Genomic DNA, 23,897 nt, shown 5'->3' with positions numbered 1-23,897 from the left:
AAGATCTACTCTCCCTGCAAGAACCATCTCTCTGATAAAATGGTAGTGTACCTCTATGTGTTTTGTCCTAGGATGGTAAACTGGATTTGTTGCCAGGAGTACACTACTGAGATTGTCACATAGTAAGGTCATTGGAGCATCCACCTAAATATCCAAATCAGCCCCATAAGCTTGAGCAGCCATGAAATCTCACATGCTGCCAATGCAGCACCCTTGTACTCTGCCTCTGTGCTAGACAATGCAACCATTGGTTGCTTCTTGATGCTCCAGCTGATCATGCCACTTCCAAAGCCAAAAGCATAACCACTCGTAGATCTACGATCATATAAGCATCCTACCCAATCCGCATCTGTGTATCCAACTAGTTTCAAGGGCTTATTTCTCACATAGAATAGCCCATAATCTACAGTGGACTTAACATATCTCATAATCCGCCTAACAGCATCTAAATGTGTCTTCCTGGGCTTCTGCATAAACTGACTTATGAGCCCAACTGCATAACTCAAATCTGGCCTAGTGATGGTCAAGTAGATCAGACTTCCAACCATCTGCCTGTACATAGTCACATCCTAAATTTCAGCTCTAGTGCTAATGTCCAGCTTGACATTCTGATCAAGGGGTGTATCCAATGGTTTGCATTCAGCCATGCCATACTTCTTCAGCATTTCCATGGCATAATGTTTCTGCATCAGCCATAAACCATTTTCAGCCTTGATTACCTCAATACCCAAAAAGTATTTCAATTCACCTAGATCTTTCATGTCAAATTCAGATTTTAGCATCTTCATTACATGCTGTATGCCCAAGTCATCATCACTAGTGATTATCAAATCATCGACATATATGACCACCACTACCAAGCAACTGTCGGTCTTCTTTGTAAATAGGCTGTGATTAGCCCTACCAATAGTAAAACCCATCCTCTGCAAGTAGTTACTGATCCTAGCATGCCAAGCACTTGGAGCCTACTTCAGTCCATACAGTGCCTTTTTCAGCTTGCATACATAATGCTGAAAATCAGGGTGAACATACCCTTCTGGCTGAACCATATAGACATCCTCTGCTAAGTCATCGTTAAGAAATGCATTCTTAACGTCCATTTGCTGTAATTTCCATCCTCTAGCAGTAGCCAAGGCAATCACAGTGCATATGGTTGTCATTTTAGCAACAGGGCTGAATGTTTCCTCATAATCAAGTCCATACTGTTGGGCATACCCCTTAGCAACCAGCCTGGCTTTGTACCTTTCCACACTGCCATCCGACTTTTCTTTTTCCCTTCATGCAGTGGCATAAGAACCCATGTCTTATTTTCAGCCAAGGCATTCATTTCTTCATCCATAGCTGCATACCAATTCTCATTTTCCACTGCTTCAACATATGTACCTGGTTCTTTGATCTCCATCACTTTTGTCATGTAAGCATAATGCTTTGCAGTGTAGCCACTATATGTCAACCTGTCAACAGGGTATCTAACCCTCTGTGATCGTCTAAGCTGTGGTGCACTGCTTGATTCCCCTCTCTCATGAGGCGAAATATACCTGCTTTGCCTTGCACCAGGCGTATAGACAGTCAGAATACCAAGTTCACTGTCTAAAGTGTCAGTAGACTCATATCCAGAAGTCATCCTACCAGTGTTAGAATATCAAGCTCCCATTACTCTCCTGTCAGTATGTATGATCAACATTAGTTGTATCAGCAAGTGTGGGACATTAAATAAGTCGGTGGTCTTAGACCCAGTGTGAATGGTCCTACGGACCTTAGTACTATTGTATACACTTATGTTATGTTAGTAGTCTATGAAATAATGGAATATGAGTTACCAAGAGAAGAAAAACACAATAGGTATCTTCCAAGAAAACCCCTAAACCATAGTAATAAGTCTCATATGAATGTTCATTTCATAGATTCCAAAGTAAATATTGCAACATAAATAGCCATTTGGCAAACCCTTACATAAATACACACTAGACACTTTGCACTTAGGTTATGATGCTTTGCATTGGTGTTCTGCTAGTGCTTTGCACTGGTATTATTTCATGTTCTTCAACATCATTACATATTCTCTCTCCCCCTCTCTCACATTGTGGGGAGTTGATGACTCATTGTGCTCCTCTCACTCCCCCACATGGTGCTACATGTTTCATTGAATGCATTTTGACTACGTCTCTTGGTCGCCCTCTTATGTTTGTTTGATAGTTATATACCATCACATAAGAGAGAGAGAGAGAGAGAGAGAGAGAGAGAGAGAGAGAGAGAGAGAGAGAGAGAGAGAGAGAGAGAGAGAGAGAGAGAGAAGAAGATGAAGAAGAAGAAAAGAAAGAAAGAAAGAAAGAAAGAAAGAAATAAAGTTATATTAACGTCTACGAAAGGCCAAGGTGGCCTATGAGACCAAAACATTACATACAAAATGTGTGGGAAACTTTCAGGTCCCAGTAGAGCTACCATCTAATGCTATCATAAACTAATTGAGTAGGTACAAAGTGGTATATAGGCATGGTACAATTCATATATGTTCCAAGTATGGGTATGAGAGAGAGAGAGAGAGAGAGAGAGAGAGAGAGAGAGAGAGAGAGAGAGAGAGAGAGAGAGAGAGAGAGAGAGAACTTTTGGAAGCTCACATACCTAGACTCATTACACTTAATCTTTGGAGGCTTGCACCTAATGCATCATATGGTCTAACATTTAAATACATTCTAAGTCACATTGGTATCATTGTTTGGATGTGATCGAATCAATTAGTGATAACGGGAATATTATTGGTTGATTATGACATTGCAAAAGAGAGAAGAGAAGTTCCAAGTTCTTAAGGAGCATATAAGTTTCTAAGAAACATGTTAATCAAAATATGTCAATTAAGTTTAGAAAGAGAGGAATGCAAAGTACCAAATTCTCATCTCTTGTTGATGAAATTTTCAAGAGAGGGGAGGAAAGCACCAAGTTCTCATCTCTCATTGATGAATTTCAAAAAAGATTACAATTTTGCCAACAAGTTATGATTATCATGAAATTTTTTAAATGCTTCAGATATGTCATATGATAAAAAGAGAGAAATGCGCATAAATTTCTAATCTTTATCTCGAGTGGAAATTTGCTTCAAAAATAAAATTCTTGCTTAGATTGTAACGTGCCCGCTCGTCCACCTATGGAACACGTCTTAGCAGCCCATTGAGAAGAGAATCTAGTGCCACCTGGCACTCACAAGGAATGTCACAGATTTTGCGATCTAGGTCTTCCCGAGTCTGCCTCAAGCGGAAGTATCCGGCCGTTCCCACTTAGGATCGACTTGAAGTCAGGGTTTCTTCCCTATCAGCAAAGTCTCTAGGAAGTAGCTAGCATCGAGCTCCAGATGACCCACTTTGAGTAGGAACAACAGAGTCGAAGCGGATTTATGCTACACTTGGTTCATGGAGAATGGGAAATGAGAGGGATGCGAAGCTCGACCTCTCTGCCCATAAGGCATAGTCCCATTCCGCTCCCCTAAAATAGCATAAACTGGGGTTCTAACTCTATTGACTCTAGGGTCTTCACAGCATCTTTTTCACGTCTTTTGAGAAAAGTTCCTAGCTAACCGGGACCACCCTTCCGTAGGACGGACCCAAGTCACGTCCACCGCACTTTCCTCGGTTTGCTTAGTTATCTAATTACCTAACACATTATGTTTGACATGCAAAAGCAGCTTCCTTAATTAATCAATTTAAACATAGGTTTCTTCGCATAACTTAGGCACTGACACAAAAACAATGTCAAGCAAGTTCCTTTTTCAAATGTATCTGATCTTTATTTATCATAGTCCCGGAATACATCAAGTATCATGCCCGAAGGCTATCCCAGCAATCAACAGGATTATTGCTCCAAGTTCCACCCGTAGACTAGTACACCGGCCTCGAGATCCTATCTCGAGTCACCTCGACCTCTTGTGCGGGATCCGGAGGCAAGGAATTTACAGGCATAGTCTCCCCTGGTACCCAAGCATTCTCTTGCTCCAAGCAGCGCCCACGGAGAGACCTCTTGCGACGGGTTCGGTCCATATACCCGGCGCGGCTAACAACCCCCTTGGATAGGGCCAAGCAGACAGTCGGAGGTAACTGAACATGCCTCTCCCTCTAGGCTTTTAACCTGAAGCATTACGTGTTTTGCCTTGAATTAGTTCCTTGAGCAAAGAAGTTCAAACAATGTACCTAAGTATACAATCACGATCATTTCAGAGGTCGTTTGTATGACCAACTGCTAAGGGGTGATTCCTTCTTCCCGAATGCTCCCAGCATTCCATCCTGGATCATTCGCGACTTGGTGAGATTCCAAGAGCTTGGCAAGCTAGGTTGCTTGTTTTCCCTTTATCTTCGGGTTAGGGTTTGTACCCTACTGACCCTAATTATCCTTACCTTAGGTCTCCTTGCAAGATAGATCATGGACAACCCCATTGTTCTTGGTTGGTGAACTTGCTGGTTATCTCCTAGATCCCTTGAAGTACCTATGTACCTTTATCTTTGATCTTAATTGATCAAGATTGTCTATCCCTTTGACCATGGTTGGTCAAGATGGTTCTGTTTAGAATAGTTCCTACTCTGTCTTAAGTATAATCTTCTTAAGCCCTCTTAGTAATGCTCACAGGCGCTTAAGCTTTTACCTATCCCTCTTGAAGTCACCAAGGACTTTGACGTGGGACTCATGGATCTCAGTCCCATTTGGTAGATTACAAACAACGTTGAATTTTCCCAACAACTTTAATGCACGCAGTGTAATGCCATGCCTTCATTTCAGTGCTTACAATTTTGATATAATCCATACGATACTTTATGCCACATATGCGAAGGTACTTTCTATGCATGCAATCTTAACATTATCCTCTATGTAATTATTTACACGATCTATAACCTTCTTGAATGATCTAACTTTATGTGATCATTGTATGAGTCTAGCTGCACTTTAATCTTTTCTGCAGATTATTACATGTACCTTAGAATCATTCTTGTGGTATGGACATGCACTTTGTTTCTTTCAATGTCCTTTGAAATGCATTTTAAGCAAGAACTTGTACAAGGAGTAATGCACTTTAGGTAGGAATTCTTGCAAGATGTTTTTGGTAATTTATGATGTAACTATCTAATCAATTTCACCTATTATGATGTCATCTTACAACGAAAATTATCTTACTCATTACATACATCACAACTAAGTTCATACCTAGAAAATTATCAAACACACAATTAATGTGATGCATGTGAATATGATTTTACGACGTTGTGATGATTATGACCTACGATTTAATAATAGAGCAACCTGGGTTTGGAGTGATGCCGTGATTCTCGTGGTATTGATGCCTGATGAACCGATCGCGGTTGCAGTGCCACCTTGATTCGAACCTCCATCCACACTTGCAGGGTTTTCGGTCATCTTTGTGGAACTACGCTTCGGGGCCATACTCGAAGACGCATGTACGAGAGATAGAATTCCCGCACTCTCCTATGCAAAATTCTTGCCGCCTCTCCTTGAGTGGAGGAAGAAATTGAAGGGGGAGGGGCATATTTCTGGAGATGTCGAGAGGGGTGTGTGACCTCTCTTTAAGGAGGGGGTAAAGAAGCTTCTAGAAACTTCTCTTTCCTCTCTCTCTCTCTCTTCTTCTTCTTCTTCTTCTTCTTCTTCTCTCTTCTTCTTCTTCTCTCTTCTTCTCTCTCTCTCTCTCCCTCTTCTTCTTCTTCCCTTCTTCTCCCTCTTCTTCTTCTCTCTCTCTCTCTCTCTCTCTCTCCCTCTTTTTCTTCTTCTTCTTCTTCTTCTCTTCTTCTCCTCTCTCTCTCCCTCTTCTTCTTCTTTTCTTCTCCTTCTCTCTCTCCCTCTTCTTCCTCTTCTTCCTCCTCCTCTTCTTCTTCTTCTTCTTTTTCTCTCTCTATTCACCTCTTCTCTCTCTCTCTCTCTCTCTCTCTCTCTCTCTCTCTCTCTCTCTCTCTCTCTCTCTCTCTCTCTCTCTCTCTCTCTCTCTCTCTCTCTCTCTCTCACTCAATGCTGATTACAGGGGGGGGAGGCGCACTGTTGATGATGGCCACAGGGGGGCGGGGCGCTGCGGTAGGCTGATGACCACAAGGGGAGGGAGGGTGCTGCTGTCGAAGATGGAGGGGGGGTGTGATGATGACAGGGAGGAGGGGGCTGCAGACTGACGACCAGGGAGGAGGGGGGGGAGTGCTGCCTTATATGGTGGGGAGGGGGACTTCACGAGGGGAGGGAGGTGGCCGGTAACGGCCACCACCCTCCACCCGGGGGGCTGCATGCCCCCCTTCTCATTAACTCCTTCTCTCTCTCTCTCCCTGCCATGCAGTCGGTAGGAGGAGAGAGAGGGAGTAAAAAAAATTATGTTTATTTTAAAAATTTAAAGGAGGGTTTGTTGGGGATAAAGACACCTCTACCTAGCCGCCCGTATATTACTACACTGACAGCCATCGCCACTACACACTGCAGGTGGTGGCCGCCCGTCACCATCGCTTTATTCTTTATTCTTTTAGTGACTGTTTGAATAAAGGAAGGCCCGGTCACACATTGTGACTGTTGGAGTTCCCATTTCTAGTCTCTCCCTTTCTTGCTCTTGCTCTCCCGCCATAGCTCTCGAGTCCAACTTTCGATCCGTCGCTCCCTTTCAACTGGTGTCAGAGCTTTGCTTTTCGACTCTTGAGCTTGGTTCGTGGCATTCTCAGCATCCCATTGACTCCCTACTTGCATTGGGTCTCCTTCCCGGCAACCATATCCAACTCCTTCGAGCTCTCGTCACTCCCCGGCTTCCCGAGCACCTTCCATGGCCTATTGAGGCACCATCAGGGCATTGACATTAAGGTATTGCTTCATTATTTCAAAGTTTTACTTCAGTTCTCAGGTCTCACAGGCTGTAAACAAGTTGTGGGCAGCCATAACTCACACCTCTTGGAGCTTCCTTCACGTAGATCTTACTTCCAGCCTATCAAGGCTTGCTGAGGCTTGGTGTAGGATTTCTTTGGCCCTCATTTGTGCCCTCTTTGGGCCCCATCTTTGACATGTGGGATAGGAAACCCCCCAGCCAGGTCACATTTTTTTTGCGCCTATTACAAAATTTGGCCCAAAAAATCACTCTTTTTGTCATATCTCGGGCATTCAGAACCCGATTCATGCAAGGTAAGAGTCTAACTTGGGGTTTTGGCACACTCCGGACACGATGGTGATGTTAGATTTGCCAAATTCTGATGACAGAATCTTCTGCAACAGATTTCAGGTCTGAGACAACATGTATTTGTATGCCTATGCTTGTTTGGGCATGACTACATAACCGGTTTGATGCCTATTGCATCCCGATTGATTGGGGGATTGAAGCTATATGTAATGCTATGATTTTGGCCTGATTTTTGAGCTGGAAATACACAGTTTATAACAGTAAATGCATGTTGAATACTCTTGGACTAAAGCTATCTTTCATGCTTTGACATATGCCTATTGGTTTCGGATGTATGTCTTGGGTTATGCTATGATGTATTGATCATCGAGGGACGACTTTGAGCTTGTCATTGAATCCGGATGCTTTTGGAAGCTTGAGCTTATTTCAGCCCGCACTTATTGACATTGGTATATGCTTTGACAGTGATGCTTCTTGGGCTTATGCATACCCGTTGCCTACAGCTTGATGCTCATGTCACGGTTGATTACCCTATGCATACGTTGAGCTTGAGTGCTCATTGAAGCTCCACCTTGGATGCATTTTGGATTATCTGGAGTAGTCTTGGATATTACTTGTCTTGTTAGAGTTTGGATTGGGATGTATTTGATATCTTACATGCTTATGGATGCTACATACGGATGCTCTACCGCCTACATGTTCGGGATGTACTATTGATGTATATGTCTTGCCTTGGCTTGAGCTCTTGAGCTCGTACATACGACTTTTGTGTCAGTGGGAGCATTCTTGAATGCTTATCAGACATTGAGCAGGCGGTACTTTTATGCATTGAGCAGTTACATGCCATTGAGCCGTTACATGCCATTGAGCAGTTTACAGACACTTGAGACTTTGGGACTTCTTATCCTTTGGGATGATACATCATATGTCTTGGTTCACTGTATGCTTATGAGCTAAGTTTTAGTTTTGGATCCGTATCTTTGTGAACTGATACCTACTTGTGTCAAGTTTTGGTAATGGCAGGAACACTTTGCCCGTTGACTGGGGGTGTACCTACTCACTGGCAGATATTTGTATGACATACTTGGGTGTTGGATTCATGCTTATCGACCGTCATATGCCTATGCTATGCCTGCATAATGCCGGCTTTGGTCTTGGCAATATCTAATTGCCTTGGGATCCGATTTTGGCACTGTTAACTCTCTTTTACTGAAATCTGAAATTTATTACAACAAGCATATATATGTGGACTGACATGGATTTTTCATGCCGAAACACTCTGAAATGATGTACTTTCACTAGTACTTGGTAGGTAGCAGCTTTGGTTCAACTTTCCTCGCCATTTTCCCTTGATTTTGGTGATTTTTTGGTCATTTTCTGCAGTAAACAACAAGCAGTTTTGAACTGTCTACAATCTTCCAGCCTGCATTATGGCGAGTTCATCCACTGATCATGCTATTTTCAACATCACTAAGCTTGATGGTACGAATTACTCTTATTGGAAGAGCCAGATTTGGCAGGTGTTGGTGCAGAAATCGTAGATCAAACCTTTGAGGTTAAGCGGGCATCCGCCTGCAACTATGCCAGATGAGGAATGGCTTGAGCTTGATGAGTAAGGCAAGTCCACCATTGTATTGTCTCTCACAGAACAGGTTCACTATAATGTATTTGAGGAAGAATAGAGTGTATGGAAGTTCTGGGATAAAATTAAGAATCTCTATGACAAGAAAAGTCCAGCGAGTCAAATGTATTGGTTGAAACGGTTTATGGATCTACGCATGAAGGAGAATGTGACTATGTCTGCTCACTTGAGCCAGTTCCATGCTATACTCAAGAACTTGACTTCACAAGACATCACTTTTGCAGAGGATGTCACTCCTCTTTTCTTTCTTGGTACTCTTAATGAGTCATGGGATGTATTCCGCACTGCATTATGTGCCTCTACTGCTACCTTGAAATTATTTGATGTTGAGAGTGCTCTTCTGCAAGAAGAGGTTAACCGTAAGAATTTGGATGCCTCTCGTGTATCGCATGCTATGACAGTTAGAAGCAGGAATGATGGATATGGAAAGCATGGTAGTGGTAGTGACCGTGGATGGGATTCTCAAAAAGGTCCAAGTCCCGTGGGAAGTCACGTAGCAAATCCCGTGGCAGGAATGTAGATGTTACTTGTCACCATTGTGGGAAAAGGGGCCATATTAGGCCACAATGCTATGAATTGCGAAATGAAAGGCGCAAAGATAAGGGGAAAGACAAAGTGCAGGATAAGTCTTCTGATCGCAGCATAGTGCTTACAAAGTCCAGTGTTAAAATTGAAGAGATCAATGTTATGCAACCTGAGGATGTTGATGATGATGATTATATCCTTGCAGCTTCTTCTAGTGCTTCGCAGATGACAGAGATACACTCTATGTATGCACAGTGTTGGCTCTTGGACTCAGATGCATCCTTTCATGTGACACCTTGCCGAGAGTGGTTTCATTTATACCGTACTGTTTTGGATATTGTGCGCTTGGGTGATAACAACTCTCTTGATATTGTGGGCATTGGTGATGTTAGGTTGCAGTTTCCTTCTGGCAACAGTTTTATTATACAGATGTACGCCATGTATCTGCTTTGACACGCAGTCTCATGTCAGCTGGATAGCTTGATGACGCAGGTTATCATGTATCTTTTGGAGACTCTATATGGAAGATCACTCGTGGCAGACTTGTGATTGCGAGAGATGCCAAGGCTGGCAGTCTCTACCCCTTGATTGTAACAGCTTCGTCCCTTGATCATGTTTTGTTTGTGGGTTCTATCCCACATGTATCTCTTTGGCATGCCCGTTTGGGCCATATGTCTTTGAAGGGAATGAAAATGCTTTTTGGTTTGCAGTACTTACCGCCCCTTGATTATGCATGTTTTGATTCATGTGAGCATTGTCTCTATGGCAGGCAGACTAGGTCTATGCATAAGAAGTCTGGTAGGCCACGCATGAGTGAGCCCTTGGCATGGTACATTCGGATGTTTGTGGGTCCATGCCTTGTTAGTCTATGGGTGGTGCAAAGTATTTTGTTACGTTCATAGATGATTTTTCACGGAAAGTTTGGGCTGATCCCATTAAGCTGAAATCCGATGTCTTAGCTGTGTTTCAGAGATGGCTTGCATTGGTTGAGAACCAGTCTGGATATAGGCTAAAATGCCTAAGGACAGATAATGGGGGTGAGTATCTCTCACGTGCTTTTGAGCAGTTATGTGATGAGAGGGGTATTAAGCGTCAGTTGACCGCCCCCTACACCCCCCCAAAATGGTTTGGCTGAGTGGATGAATAGAACCATCCAGGAGCGTGTACACAGTATGCTTAATCATGCAGGCCTACCACAGAGCTTTTGGGCTGAGGCAGTTAGTACAGCTGTGCATGTCATAAACAGATCACACTCTAGTGGTTTGGATTTCCAGGTTGTAGAGGAGGTATGGATTGGAAAACCTCCCTCTTATGCGCATCTCTGTGTCTTTGGATGTGAGGCATTTTGCCATGTGCCCAGGGACAAGAGAAGTAAGCTGGATCCCAAGAGTGTCAAATGCATTTTCCTTGGTTATGGGGATGCAGGCGAGATGGGTTACCATCTCTGGGATCTGCACGCGTGGAAAGTCATCCGCAGTCATGATGTAGTCTTCCATGAAGACAAAATGCATAGGTAGCCTGAGAGAGTTGTTGAGATCCACAGGGTCTTATTTTAGGAAGAGCCGAGAGCTCTCGCACAGCCAGTTGGACAACCTACAGCTGCAGTAGATGCTCATGGTCACGGTGTTGGATAGGCATCTGGGCAGGCAGCAGAGCCTGCCGTGAGACGGTCTACTAGAGACAGACGTCCACCTGATAGATTTCAGCCCTCGATGCATTATGTCTTGGTTACAGATGCAGGAGAGCCTTTCACCTATGATGAGGCTATGCGTAGGGGTGACAGTCACTCCTAGGAGAGGGCTATGCAGTCTGAGATAGACTCCCTACATAAGAATGACACTTGGAATTTGGTTTCCTTGCCTACGGGCAAGAAGGCTTTGCCATGCAAGTGGGTGTACAAGCTAAAAAGTACCCCTAGACACCCCAAGCCAGCATACAAGGCTAGATTGGTAGCAAAGGGTTTTAAGCAGGAGCATGGTGTGGACTTTGACGAGGTCTTTTCTCCTATGGTTAAGATGACCACGCTGCGCTTAGTCTTGCCTTTGGTTGGTCAGCTTGACTTGGATTTATACCAGATGGATGTCAAGATAGCTTTCTTACATGGGAACTTGCATGATGAGATTTATATGGAGCAGCCTAAGGGCTTTGCAGAACCTAGCAAGGAGAACCTAGTGTGCAAATTGAAGAAAAGTCTTTATGGCTTGAAATAGGCACCTAGGGAGTGGTATCATAAGTTTGATGCCTTTATGCAGTCACAGGGCTACAGCCGGAGTGCTATGGATCCGTGTCTTTACAGAAGAAAGCTCGTGATGGTTCTTTAGCTCAAGAAGAGCTTTGAGATGAAAGATCTGGGACAGGCTGCTCACATACTTGGTATGTGCATTAGACGCGACAGGCATCAGGGACTCCTCTACTTGTCATAGAGGGAGTACATTCATAAAGTCCTTGAGCGCTTCTGCATGCAAGACGTAAAGCCTATTGGCTATCCATTGCCTTCTTATGTGAAGGTATCACAGGCTGATTGTCCACAGACAAAAGAGTAGAAGGCCGAGATGGCCAAGATTCCCTATGCATCCGCAATGGGCAGTCTTATGTATGCCATGATAGCCACTCGTCCAGATATTGCCTTTGCAGTTGGTGTTGTGGCACGCTATATGGCTACACCTGGCAAGAAGCATTGGGATGCTGTGAAGGGTATCATGAGGTACCTGAAGGGCACTGCAGATATGTGCATATGCTATGGGAGCCAGGATACAGAAGTAGTGGGGTACACAGACTCTGATTATGTAGGACATGGAGATAGTAGAAAGTCCACTTTCGGCTATGTATTCACATATGTTGGAGGTGCTGTTTCTTGGATGTCCAGGGTGCAGAAATGCACGGCCCTTTCTACTACAGAGGCCGAGTATGTTGCAGCCACTGAGGCTTGCAAGGAGGCCATTTGGTTGGGTCGTTTGGTTGCTGACCTTGGTATTGATGCTATCCCTACACTGCATTCGGATTCTATGAGTGCTATTCAGTCAGCCAAGAATCTGGTTTTCCATGCGAAGATGAAACACATTGAGGTGAGGTATCATTTCATACATGGGGTTGTTGAGGACAAGTCTATTGACCTTGTCAAGATCTCGACTGACCAAAATCCTGCAGATCTACTCACAAAAAACCTCTCTACAGAGCGCTTTGCCTTCCTCGGGAGGTTGATGGGAGTGGGATGAGATGACGTCTTTCCTCATCCTGTTGTACATGTTTACGTGTTATACTGTCTTTTTTTTCTTTTTCTCTTTTCATTCCTCACTAGGGCAAATTTGCCTTTAAGTGGGAGGTTGTTGGGGGTAAAGGCGCCTCGGCCTAGCCGCTCGTATATTACTACACTGACAGTCATCGCCATTACACACTGCAGGTGGCGGGCGCCTGACCGTCACTTTATTCTTTATTCTTTTAGTGACAGTTTGAATAAAGGAAGGCCCGATCACACATTTGTGACTGTTGGAGTTCCCATTTCTAGTCTCTCCCTTTCTTGCTCTTGCTCTCCCGCCATAGCTCTCGAGTCCAACCTTCGATCCGTCGCTCCCTTTCAGGGTTCTCATGGGGGGGGGGGGGAGGCACGGGGGGGCACGGGGGATATTACATAGATTAATAAGTGCAATGTGTGATTATTGTAGTGCTTATTAGTCCCTAGAGTCCCGAGAGAGAGAGAGAGAGAGAGAGAGAGAGAGAGAGAGAGAGAGAGAGAGAGAGAGAGAGAGAGAGAGAATCTCCTAAAAAAAGGTAAAATGATGTAACTCTTGTGGCATTAGAAAGAGCATGGAGTTTGTGTCAAAAAGAACCACTCTCCTTTTGGTGGGAAGCCTCTACAATTTAGAAATAGGTATATCTCCATTCACCTTCATATCCCAAACTTTTTCTCATTTTGCCACTTAGGCATGGGGGCTTTCTCCTTGGTCCAGGGTCATCAAACCAAAGCTTTCAATAATGTAGTAAAAAGTTTGGCTAAAGGTTATTGTAAAATCCCTCATGTAAGCCATAGTTCACAACATCTAGACTCACATATATAGCGCGTGTACACACACACACACACACACACACACACACACACACACACACATGCATGTGTGTGCATGTGCACATGCATACATGCATGCATGCCACATGTGCACACATGTGTGCGCATGAACACACACACACACACACACACACACACACACACACACACACACACACACACATGCATACATGCATGCATGCCACATGCGCACATGTGTGTGCGCATGAACACACACACACACACACACACACACACACACACACACACACACACACACACACACACACTCAAACATACCCATTCTGCAATTAGAGACACACAACACGATATAGATATACACATCCTACAATCGAATTAGGAAGATCTTAAGTCAACACCTCAAACTAAGCATGGAGTTTTAAATGATGCCATGTGAGCACCTAAACATCCATTGCAAAACACGCTATCAAAGCCTCTTAATCCTCAGAATACCCTTCATATGTCACTTTGGGGGACCTTAATATACCACCACTGGCCATCTACATGCTCGCTCACCTCCAAGTTTGATAATTTAAATTATGTAAGTATCTTGATACAAAGAGCATTAGAGACACACACACACCCCTAAATGAATACATATAAGCACACAAACCTCATGGAGAGATATTTGGAACTTGATATCTCCTACATGGCTTTCATATGATTATTATTAACATGCCAACTTTTCATACTTGAAAGTAAAAATACCATCTCAAAGTACCCTCTTTCTCCATGAGTTATAGTTGCATCAAACAATAGATCTCTCTCTTTGCTCTCTAATATTGTGCCAATACTCTCTCTCTCTCTCTCTCTCTCTCTCTCTCTCCCTCTCTCTCCACCATCATTTAAGATACACATACAAAAATAGTCACACATGAGTGAGACACTTTTAATGCTTTCTACAATGATCTCTTGATATAGAAAAAACATGTATGTATTGGATTAAACCTCACATTCCTTAACTAGCATTCATACTTTTATTTCATGTGTGACTATAGCTATATCCCTATCATTATTGAGTGAAAATCACACACACACACACACACACACACACACACACACACACACACACACACACACACACACACACACACACACACACACACACACACACACACACACACACACACATAGAGAGAGAGGTGTGCACATGTGTACGTGTGCACGTGCGCACGACTCCTACTACCTACAATGTGTTGCTCTTCAAGAGTAAGAGGTTAGGTTTTGCCATCTCCACTAAACTACTAAAATTTGTATGAGAGAATATTAGTTTGCACTGACCCAAGATATGCACCCTATTGTAATATCAACTAGGTGTTGACTATTTTACACAGTCCACAAGTAGCCCAAGTTTGATATCTTTAGCATATGTTGCTTCTTTAAGGTATAACATTCTTATGGGAAGCATGGTTTAAATCATGTTAATGATTTTTGGCTACCTTGCCTGTGTAGTCAATGTTGAAGCATAGAATTTGCAAGCGCTTATGTAGCTATCAATTCCCTTAATTTGATTGATGCTCTCTCTTTCTCCTGGTATGTAAGAAGAGAGCTACTCATTACTAGTGAGAGTGAATGCGTGTGCAAACTAAGAGGTAGATGAAATAGTTCTAGGGGTGTAACTATTGAAGCATAGAATTTGTAAGCACTTATGTAGCTATCAATTCCCTTAATTTGATTGATGCTCTCTCTTTCTCCTGCTATATAAGAAGAGAGCTACTCATTACTAGTGAGAGTGAATGCGTGTGCAAACTAAGAGGTAGATGAAATAGTTCTAGGGGTGTAACTATTACAAGCTTGGAAATGTGTAGCTCCATGGTTAATGGCTTGTAATGATGCATATCTCCATGGGTGAGGAATTTGCTAGAAAGAACCACTAATGACAAGGTCAATTATAATGGAGAAGGTGAACTAGAGAAGATGAGAGACTATTGAGATGCTGAAGAAGTGCAAATCATTGTGTAGCTTTTCATAGCTAGGACTAATGAAGGACATTAACTATGTGAACATGAAAGCCAAGCATGTGAAAATACTATTTGTATGACAAATCAAAGAATTGGGAACTTTTGACAACGAAAGCGGCCAATTTGTTGGAGGTATCCAATCAAGGGGTTTGGGAGGTTGTGGTAACATACATAATAGAGGTGCACAAATAGTGCTATAATGGGGAGAGAGAGAGAGAGAGAGAGAGAGAGAGAGAGAGAGAGAGAGAGAGAGAGAGAGAGAGAGAGAGAGAGAGAGAGAGAGAGAGAGAGAGAGAGAGTGTGTGTGTGTGTGTGTGTACGCACGTGCACGCGTGTCTTTACACATTCAACATCTCATAAGTGAATGCACTATTGCATGCACGGAGACATATGTTGCTTATTATAGCGCACAAATATATATGATTATTTACATGCTTTAATGAATAGTCTCAATAAATAACCTAATCACATTCTTAATATTTTACACATTAAGTGTGAAGCACCTCATATTTTGCATGTGAAACATGTGATTTTTTCTTTTGTGAGTCTAGCCAGTTCGCAAACTACGTAATGCATAGTTAGCAGGTAACGCCAGCCAGACTAGCTAGTATTGAATGAAATACGAGATAAATAAAAAGATAAATTAACAACCTCTACTTGTACGGGCATTTAATAAGTGAAGAACAATGCGTTATATATATATATATATATATATATATATATATATATATATATATATATATATATATATATATATATATATATATATATATATATATATATCTTACTACTATATTATTTTCATTGTAGGTTTAGAAAGCCCCGAACTTCTAGAGGGCTTCCCAAAACTACCCCCTTTTCCAAACCTCCCTTTTTCAATTAAAACCCCCTCCCCTCCCCTCTCTCTCACTTGTAATATCTCCTTTTCTCTTCCCCCTCCCCTTACTCACTCACTCACTTACTCACTCTCTTGGATTAAATTTTTAATTTAAACTTTTCTTTTAATTAAATAATTTTCAAAGTTTTTTAATTTTAAAAAATTTTAGACAGTTTTTCACACACTTTGAGAAGAAGAAGGAGAAATATAAAAATAAGAAGAAAAGGTAAGAGAAAGAGACAAAGAGAGGGGGAAAAGAGAAAACAGAATAGCCTTTTTCAAATTAAACATTTTTTGATTTAGTTTTTGACGTATAGAGAGAGATAGAGAGGAAATATATAATTTGAAAGAGAAAAAATAGGGGAGAGAGAGAGAGAGAGAGAGAGAGAGAGAGAGAGAGAGAGAGAGGGCAAAAAAGAAAGAAGAAGAGAGAGAGGGGGAACATAGAGAAAGAGAATTATAGAGAGAGGAAATAAAATTTAAGAGAGAAAAAAAGGAAAAGAGAGAAAGAGAGGGGAGAAAAAAAGGGGGAAGAGAGACAAAGAGAAGAAAAGGAGAGGGAGAAAAGAAAAAAGAAGAGAGAGAATCATAGAGAAAGGAAAGATAAGATTCAAAAGAAAGAGAAAAAAAATAGAGAATGAAGAGATAGAATAAGAAAAAAAGGAAAAAAGAGGTGAAAAGGAGAGAGAGAGAGAGAGAGAGAGAGAGAGAGAGAGAGAGAGAAAGAGAGAGAGATGAAGAAGAAAGAGAGACAGGGAAAAAGAGGAAATAGAAAAGTTTTTTTTAATTTAAATATTTTTGAGATTGGGGAGAGGAAGAGAGAAGAAAGATAGAAAAGATAAAATTTAAAAGAGGAGAAGAAAAGGAGAGAGAGAGAGAGAGAGAAAGAGAGAGAGAATATGAACATAAAGAGAGAGAATTACATATAGGGAAAATATAAAATTGATATACCTTAAGAGAGACTAAGGGGGGAAAAAAAAGTGAAAGAAGAAGAAGAGAGAGAGAGAGCATGGAGAGTGAATTATAGAGAGAAAATATAAAATTTTAAAAGAAAAGAAAAGAGAGAGAGAGAGAGAAGTAGAAGAGAGAATTTAAACAAAGAGAGAGAATAATAGAGAAAATTTAAAATTTAAGAGAGAGAGAGAGAAGAAAAAATTTAAAAAGAGAATGAAGAGAAAGAGAAAAGAAGAAAAAAAGGAAAAAAGAGGAGAGGGAGAGAGAAGGACAAGAGATGAGGGAGGGGGAGAATAAAAGGGGGGAGAGAGAAAGAGAGAGAGAGAAGAAAAGTGGGGAGAGAAAAAGGGAGAGAGAGAGAACTAGGAGAGGAAAAAAAGTAAACTAAAATAGAAGGCAGAGAGAGAGAGAGAGAGAATAATGCATGAGGAATTGGGGAGGGAGAGAGAGAGAGTGGCAAAAGAAAAAAATTAAAAAGAGAGAGGGAAAAGAGGAGAAAGAAAAATAAAAAATGGATTGTTGAGCGAAATTGCCATGTGATATCTCGTTTGTTGATGCTAATTAATATTTATCTGAAACCCATGTAAATGTGCGAGACTAAACTTTGTATTATTAATACAAATGATGATATGGGCTCCTTCCGATGCGTAGGACCAAAAAAGGGCGATGGGTATCTAAAATAGAAAAAAAAAAACAATGATTATATAGTCAGGCATTGCCTTTACGATTATTGGCCTCTGTAGCTGGTCAATCAAGGATAGTCATAGCTCGGCAAGTTGATTTTTAGTAACAGAGGATTGAATTCATGGACTGCGAACAGATGCTTCACGAATTATTTCCGCAGGTAAACACTGTAATTCTACTCACTGCAGTCGTTTGCTCTCAAAGTCGGGCCGTTACCATATGAAGGTTAGTCACTTTTCTTTGCATTATTGCTTCGATTGTTATGACTACATCACAGGTAACTTTAGTTGTTTTCCATTGATTCCGCAGTATCACGTGAAGTTTAGTCATTCTTCATTGCATTATTGCTTCAATTGTTGTGCCTGTATTACAAGTGGTTTTAGTTGTTTTCCATTGGGGGAAACTGTTTCTGATTCCCATGTATCCCATGAAGTTTAGTCATTTTTCATTGCAATATTACTTCAATTGTTATGTCTGTGTCACAAGTAATTTTGGTTGTTTCCCACCGGGGAAAACTGTTTCTGATTCCAATGTAGTAGTCCTATCATCATGAGCTCAAGGGAGCTACCCCAGGCAGAGCCTGTTGCAACGGGGTACACGCCTGTGGTCCCTCTACCCCCCCACCCCTGCAACAGGCTAGGTAGGTATGTGGTACCTCCTTTGCAGAAGCTCATGATGTTGTCTGATTCCAGAAATGGGGATTCATGATGTTGCAGGAGTTCAGAGATGGGTTCTGCATGTTGTCCATAAGAATGGGTAGATTCTTTTTACCCAATAAAATAAAAGTGCTATTAGAAATGCATTTCGGCTGTATAATCGTGGCTGCATAAGCAATGTAAAATTACAACGCGTTCCCGATATCCATAAGAATGGATAGTTGATATAGCTTGCTGTGTATTCATGAACATCTGCTGTGCATGGTGTGCTCCTGTTTGCCTACATGTGTTGAGGTGCATGCGTATTAATGTCTATAAAAATTAATGCAGATTGATGCGCGACTCATTAGGGCTGTTTTACTTGATGGTGATGATATGGAATCTGCCATTGATTTCCTGGTCAAGGAGAATGTTGCATCCCACAGTACAAAGCCTCAACCAGCCAATCCTGCTAACAAAACAAATATGGATATATGTACAGCTATTCCATTAGAACTGGGCAAGGATTTGGTGACCCTGAAGGGAGAAGAGCTAATTGAAACTAATTGTGATATATATGAAGAGTTGATAGTATGGAAATGTGGAGTTGGATGCCAAGCTGGTCTGAATGACCACTCATCAGATGGTAACATAAAGTTTGCAGAGTTGAAATATGCAAATGCTTCAGGAGGTGAGAGGCTGCAGGAAAACTACTCTCTCAGGAAGCAACAAAAACTGGGAGCTTTTGAAACCTCATCAATGAATTCCTCAACTGATTCAGTAGATTCTTTGGATTCAATTGATTTTTCAACAGATTCGTCAGATGGCCTCCCAGCACATGACACTGCAAAGGTTACCGTGTTGAAATACACAAATGCTTTAGGAAGTGAGGAGCTGCAGGAAGACCACCCTCTTAAGAAGCAACGAAAATTGGAAGCTTTTGAAACTTCATTGATGGCTGCTTCAACAGACACATTGGATTCTTCAGACACTCTTGATTTTCCAAAAGATTTTGTGGACTCTTCAACAAAGCCCATGAAAAAAACTTTGGAAACTAGATCCATTATGCAGGAGCTTGAAGCTGGAAAAGTTCTTATTGCACCTGATGTAGACGAAGAGGATATATACTCAGAGGAAACAGTCTGGCCTAATACGACAAAGGTTTCACAGGAGCATGCAGAAAATGCTGCTTTTACAGGAGGGAAGAATGGGCTGATCCATGAGCTGGAAAACTATAAAGTCAATGGAAATTTCTGCTCTGAGGTGATGACTGCTCAGGAGTCCACAGAAAATGTTATTCGAGGTACTAAACAGGCAATTGACAGCTCTGGTGAAAACAACATACCGATTGAAGATTTGGAAATACTTGTCCACGAAGCAAAATGCTGCAAAGTATGATCACAGATCGTATCAGATAGACTTAATGAGACTCTTCTGCATGCCATTTTTGTTGTTGAGCAAACACAAGTATGTTAGAGTGTATTTATGAGTGTTTATGTTCAGGCAAAGATACTACAAGAGATTGAGGACATTCGCTTACTAAGGCTGCAAACAGAGAAAGAAGAAGCTGCTGCTCAGGAAGCAAAGATCGCTGCATTAAATGGGGGTCTAAAGTTAGAGAAAGAGGTTTTGCAGATGAGGCAAAAAGTTGCCCATGAACAGGCTGAAAATGAAATGGTGATACTTTTTGTATTTCTTCTTTGCAGGATATCAAGTTGGCCTGTTAGTCTCACACTGTCATTGTCCTTGTAGCGTGCTGCAGAAGTTTATGGTGAAAAAGCTATTCTATCTACAGAAGCGCGGGGGCTTCGATCACGATTGTTGCAAACCCAAGCGGAGCAATCGAAGGCTCTGTCTGCGATAGATGAGGCAAGTACAAACTGCATGGTACACATATAAAGAATGTTGAATTATTATGAAACAATTTTGCCAAATTCTCCTGTGCAGGACACCATCATCTTGGAGGCATTGGTTGCTATGATCTTGGAATAGGTCTGACACTAAGGAAATAGATGGTACAGGGTCAGTCAGTCATGCATTTGTGGCTAGTCATGTGAGAAAGAACAAAAGAAGAAGGAAAAAGGAAAGAAAGTCAAAGTAGAGGCATCCTTGGACTTGGAGTCTGATAGAGGTTGGATCCAAGGGCTTTCCCAAGTGTCCTCGCTATGGAAAGACTACACATCCTGTGGAGAAGTGCTGAAAGAAGTACTTTCACCTCCATCCAGATGCGAAGGATGGAGTGAAGGAGTCTACATATAATTGGTGTGATTGGCTCCAGGATCTTTGCCATTAGGAGGGCTGTGTCACTGTAGGTGACAGCTCGTCTGTGCCTATTTACTGTAGGTGACATCTCATATGTGCCTATTTGTGATATGGGATCCATGTAATTACTTCACAACCATTCTCATTTGAGCTATGTAGTGGAAGTCCTACATGTCTCCAGATTCGGGATTCCATCTCTTCTCCCTTGATGGCCTTAGCTGTCTCGGTATGTGGAAGGCCATCTTTTGGACAGTTCATTAGGAGTGTGGGCCTTATCGGCTCCATTCACTTTGCTTATATTCTGTCTTCAGAGTAGTGTCATCCTCGACATTCCCTATTGCTTCACCTGTTCCCTTTAGGCTATACCTGTTTCCTCTTCCATCCCAAAGCTTCTGTCCCATCCCCTACCATCTCCTCTGGTGGTTCCATTAGACCCTCTATTCCTTTTAGAGGGGGAGGGGGTTTGAGTGTTGGTGATATGGTTGTGGATTTCTTCACCCTTGCAGTTTCCAAAGTGGGCTTCCAGGATTTTGAGCTCTTTCACGGTTGTACAGTCTTATAGGGCCTTTGCTTTTTGCAGCAGCAACTTTTCTTCTTCTTTGAGCCACTTTTCCTTGTTGCTTGCAAACCCATTGCTGCCCTAATGTCCAACCATTGCAGGAGGATATTTAGCACCTTGTTATTGTCATCTAGTTGGGTCAGTTACAACACTTGGGATCCGTCTTTGGTCAAAGTCACACTCCATCTCCTCCCTCAGCCCACCCCCACTAGAGCCATCGGCTGCTGGACAGTGTTGAACACTCTGTACACTTTCATTCATTATTTATTCATTGTCATTCATTCAGCTATCTTTGTTTTGCATTTTGTAATTTTGCATTAGTGTTTGAGCTTACTATGTTTCAGTCGTGGTCGTATACATTTTGTTTTCCTTTGCAAACCCTAGTATATCTCCGCATGGTATTAGAGCCGGTGCTCTTCTAAAGAGTTACCTGAGGCTATTGGGGATTGCTTGGTTTGTTCTTGATTACACTATACATCACATGCTAACTCATAATGCCTTAGAACACTCTATCCTTTGATCCTTTGATGTTCTCTCAAGTCACTCCTTTAATGGAGGCTTTGTTGAGGTATTATGGTCTTGATTTGGAGGAAAATGCTCCATCTACTAATCTTTCTTCTAGGGAGTACTCATAGAATCTCGGATGTTCGTCTCACGTTCCTTCACAAGGTGCATCTTAGTTGGAGTACTCCACTGAGGAGACTCATCATCTCTTAGTTGAGGAAAGACTATCCATGCGAGATACAACCAAAGTTTAAAATTTTCACAGTGAAGCCCGGTGGTAGGTTCATGCAATCCATTTTTGTGTGAGTCTAATTATGTCTATATTGCTCCTTCTATTATACAAATACTGATTAGTAAATCACCATGAAGATTCAGATTGGTATCAATATGGATTAGAAGAAACCTCTATGATCAGAGATGATCCAGAAGGTAATCCTTTATCTTCTTTTTCATTTGAGTATGAGTTTGGTGCTTCACATTCACCTTCACATTTCCCGCTTTTTCTTTCCACTTTCACTTCACATTTGATTCATCTACATTCCATCTCGAACCCTACTTTAGACCTACCATAGGTTCCCCAATCTTAGTTCACATTGTCTTGGATGTACATTTAGGTTTTAGGCCATCATTAAACACTTAGAAGTTAGAGGTGTATCACTTCACAGTTAGTGCTTTGTTGCTAGGAATGCCACTTGTGCACTATGCATCTTCCCCATATTTGCAAGTGCTTCCTTATCTTGACATCCATCTTTCTTTTCTTTTAGTTTAGGTGATTTTAATTATTTAACATTATTTTTTGTAGGTTTGTGGAGTAACTGTGATTGTGCCCGTGGGAAAAATAAAAGGGATGGTCTCATCAAACACCACAAAACAAAGACTATCCCAGCCACCTATCCAAGGTGCCTACGCTGAAGTAAAGGGGTGAAGAGGTTGGAGGTATGGTGGTAACAGAACCACTAGTGGCAACAACTCAAGTCCGCTCAAGGGTGCTCTGCACAATGAGATGCAAAGAGGAATGCTGCAAGTTGAGAATGTGCATGCAACAAGGTGCTCATTTGGATACTGTCCCTCATGGCAAAATTGTTCGCTTGCCTAAGTGCCCTTTAACAGTGCAAAGGGTAGGTACATCAAGGAAGGGAGGCTGATGTTAATTCAATACTGAAACCTATAGTTACAATGAAGGGTAGAAACCCCCTCAACCATGGATGTGCATGCCAAAGGCGAAGAAGGATGGACTCCACGTGGTGCCAAGAATCAAAATGATGCAATCTAATGATGAAGGTAGACCTAACACCCCTTAGCTAGATGAGCCAAAGGAGAACCAAGGATCTGGTACATGGAACATACCCGTACTCGACAAAGGGCTCCTATGCTAGCAATGTGGTATAAACAAGCCCAAATCTCAGCATCAAGAGAGGTTGCCATGCTGGTTGAGAATCACCAAAATAGCCATCCACCATGAAATGGACCTAATGGATGAAGAAGGAAAGCTTGACACTCCCCAACTATAAGAGCAAGGGAAGAGTTAGCCGCCTAGGCAATCAGGATGGACCTATATTCAATCTTGGGAGATGGCTCCAATGCTGGTTGAGCATCATATGCACAACCACTACAGAAAAAGAGTTCACAGTGGTTTAACATTGCCCTTTGCAAGTCATGGTGGGCCATTGAGCAGCTAATAGGTACCCTTTGTCCGATGCCTTAGCCTCTTTGGGGTGGTCCTTCGGACTCTTGAGATAAGATAACCATTGCCTTTGTAGTCTTGGTATGTTTTTGGGCAGCTGACGTGCACCCATTGACCAATACCTTGGTTGCTTTGGGGTGGAGCGTCTTGGGATAAACATGGGGCGAGCTATGCTTGTACTCCTTTATTGGTTCACGTGCTGGGTGTGAGAGGGGATGTAAGCTAAAAAAGAAGCATTTCTCATTAAACCTTAATTAGCTCATTCAAATAGCCTAGAAACTCAAAAACTACTAAAGTTTCTATGTCCCATAAGCACAAATTCAAGCTTTAGGAGGATCCACATCTATAAATAGGAGGATGCCTAGCCACTTGCTCCATCCCTTGTTTTGTAGGTTCCTTCAATTTCAGTCGTCAGCCC

At 42.0% G+C, this 23,897-nt stretch overlaps 1 protein-coding gene across 2 annotated transcripts in view; it reads left to right on the top strand.

Moving 5' to 3' along the window:
- The first annotated feature begins 17,865 nt into the window (after positions 1-17,865).
- The window catches only part of LOC148028659 (uncharacterized), a 38,078-nt gene continuing 32,046 nt past the window's right edge, over positions 17,866-23,897 (top strand). For both annotated transcript variants that reach the window (XM_087687459.1, XM_087687457.1), the window contains exons 1-4: positions 17,866-17,995; positions 18,822-19,862; positions 19,974-20,147; positions 20,223-20,339. In XM_087687459.1, coding sequence (XP_087543585.1) covers positions 17,957-17,995; positions 18,822-19,862; positions 19,974-20,147; positions 20,223-20,339 — 1,371 coding nt within the window. In that variant the 5' untranslated portion in view covers positions 17,866-17,956. The remainder of the gene's footprint in view (positions 17,996-18,821; positions 19,863-19,973; positions 20,148-20,222; positions 20,340-23,897) is intronic.

The sequence above is a fragment of the Lygodium microphyllum genome, chromosome 11 (genome assembly GCF_053477565.2).
Source record: "Lygodium microphyllum isolate KBCC chromosome 11, Lygodium_microphyllum_v1.1.10, whole genome shotgun sequence".
Classification (NCBI taxonomy): Eukaryota; Viridiplantae; Streptophyta; class Polypodiopsida; order Schizaeales; family Lygodiaceae; genus Lygodium; species Lygodium microphyllum.
This window is presented reverse-complemented; position numbering and strand designations above follow the sequence as displayed.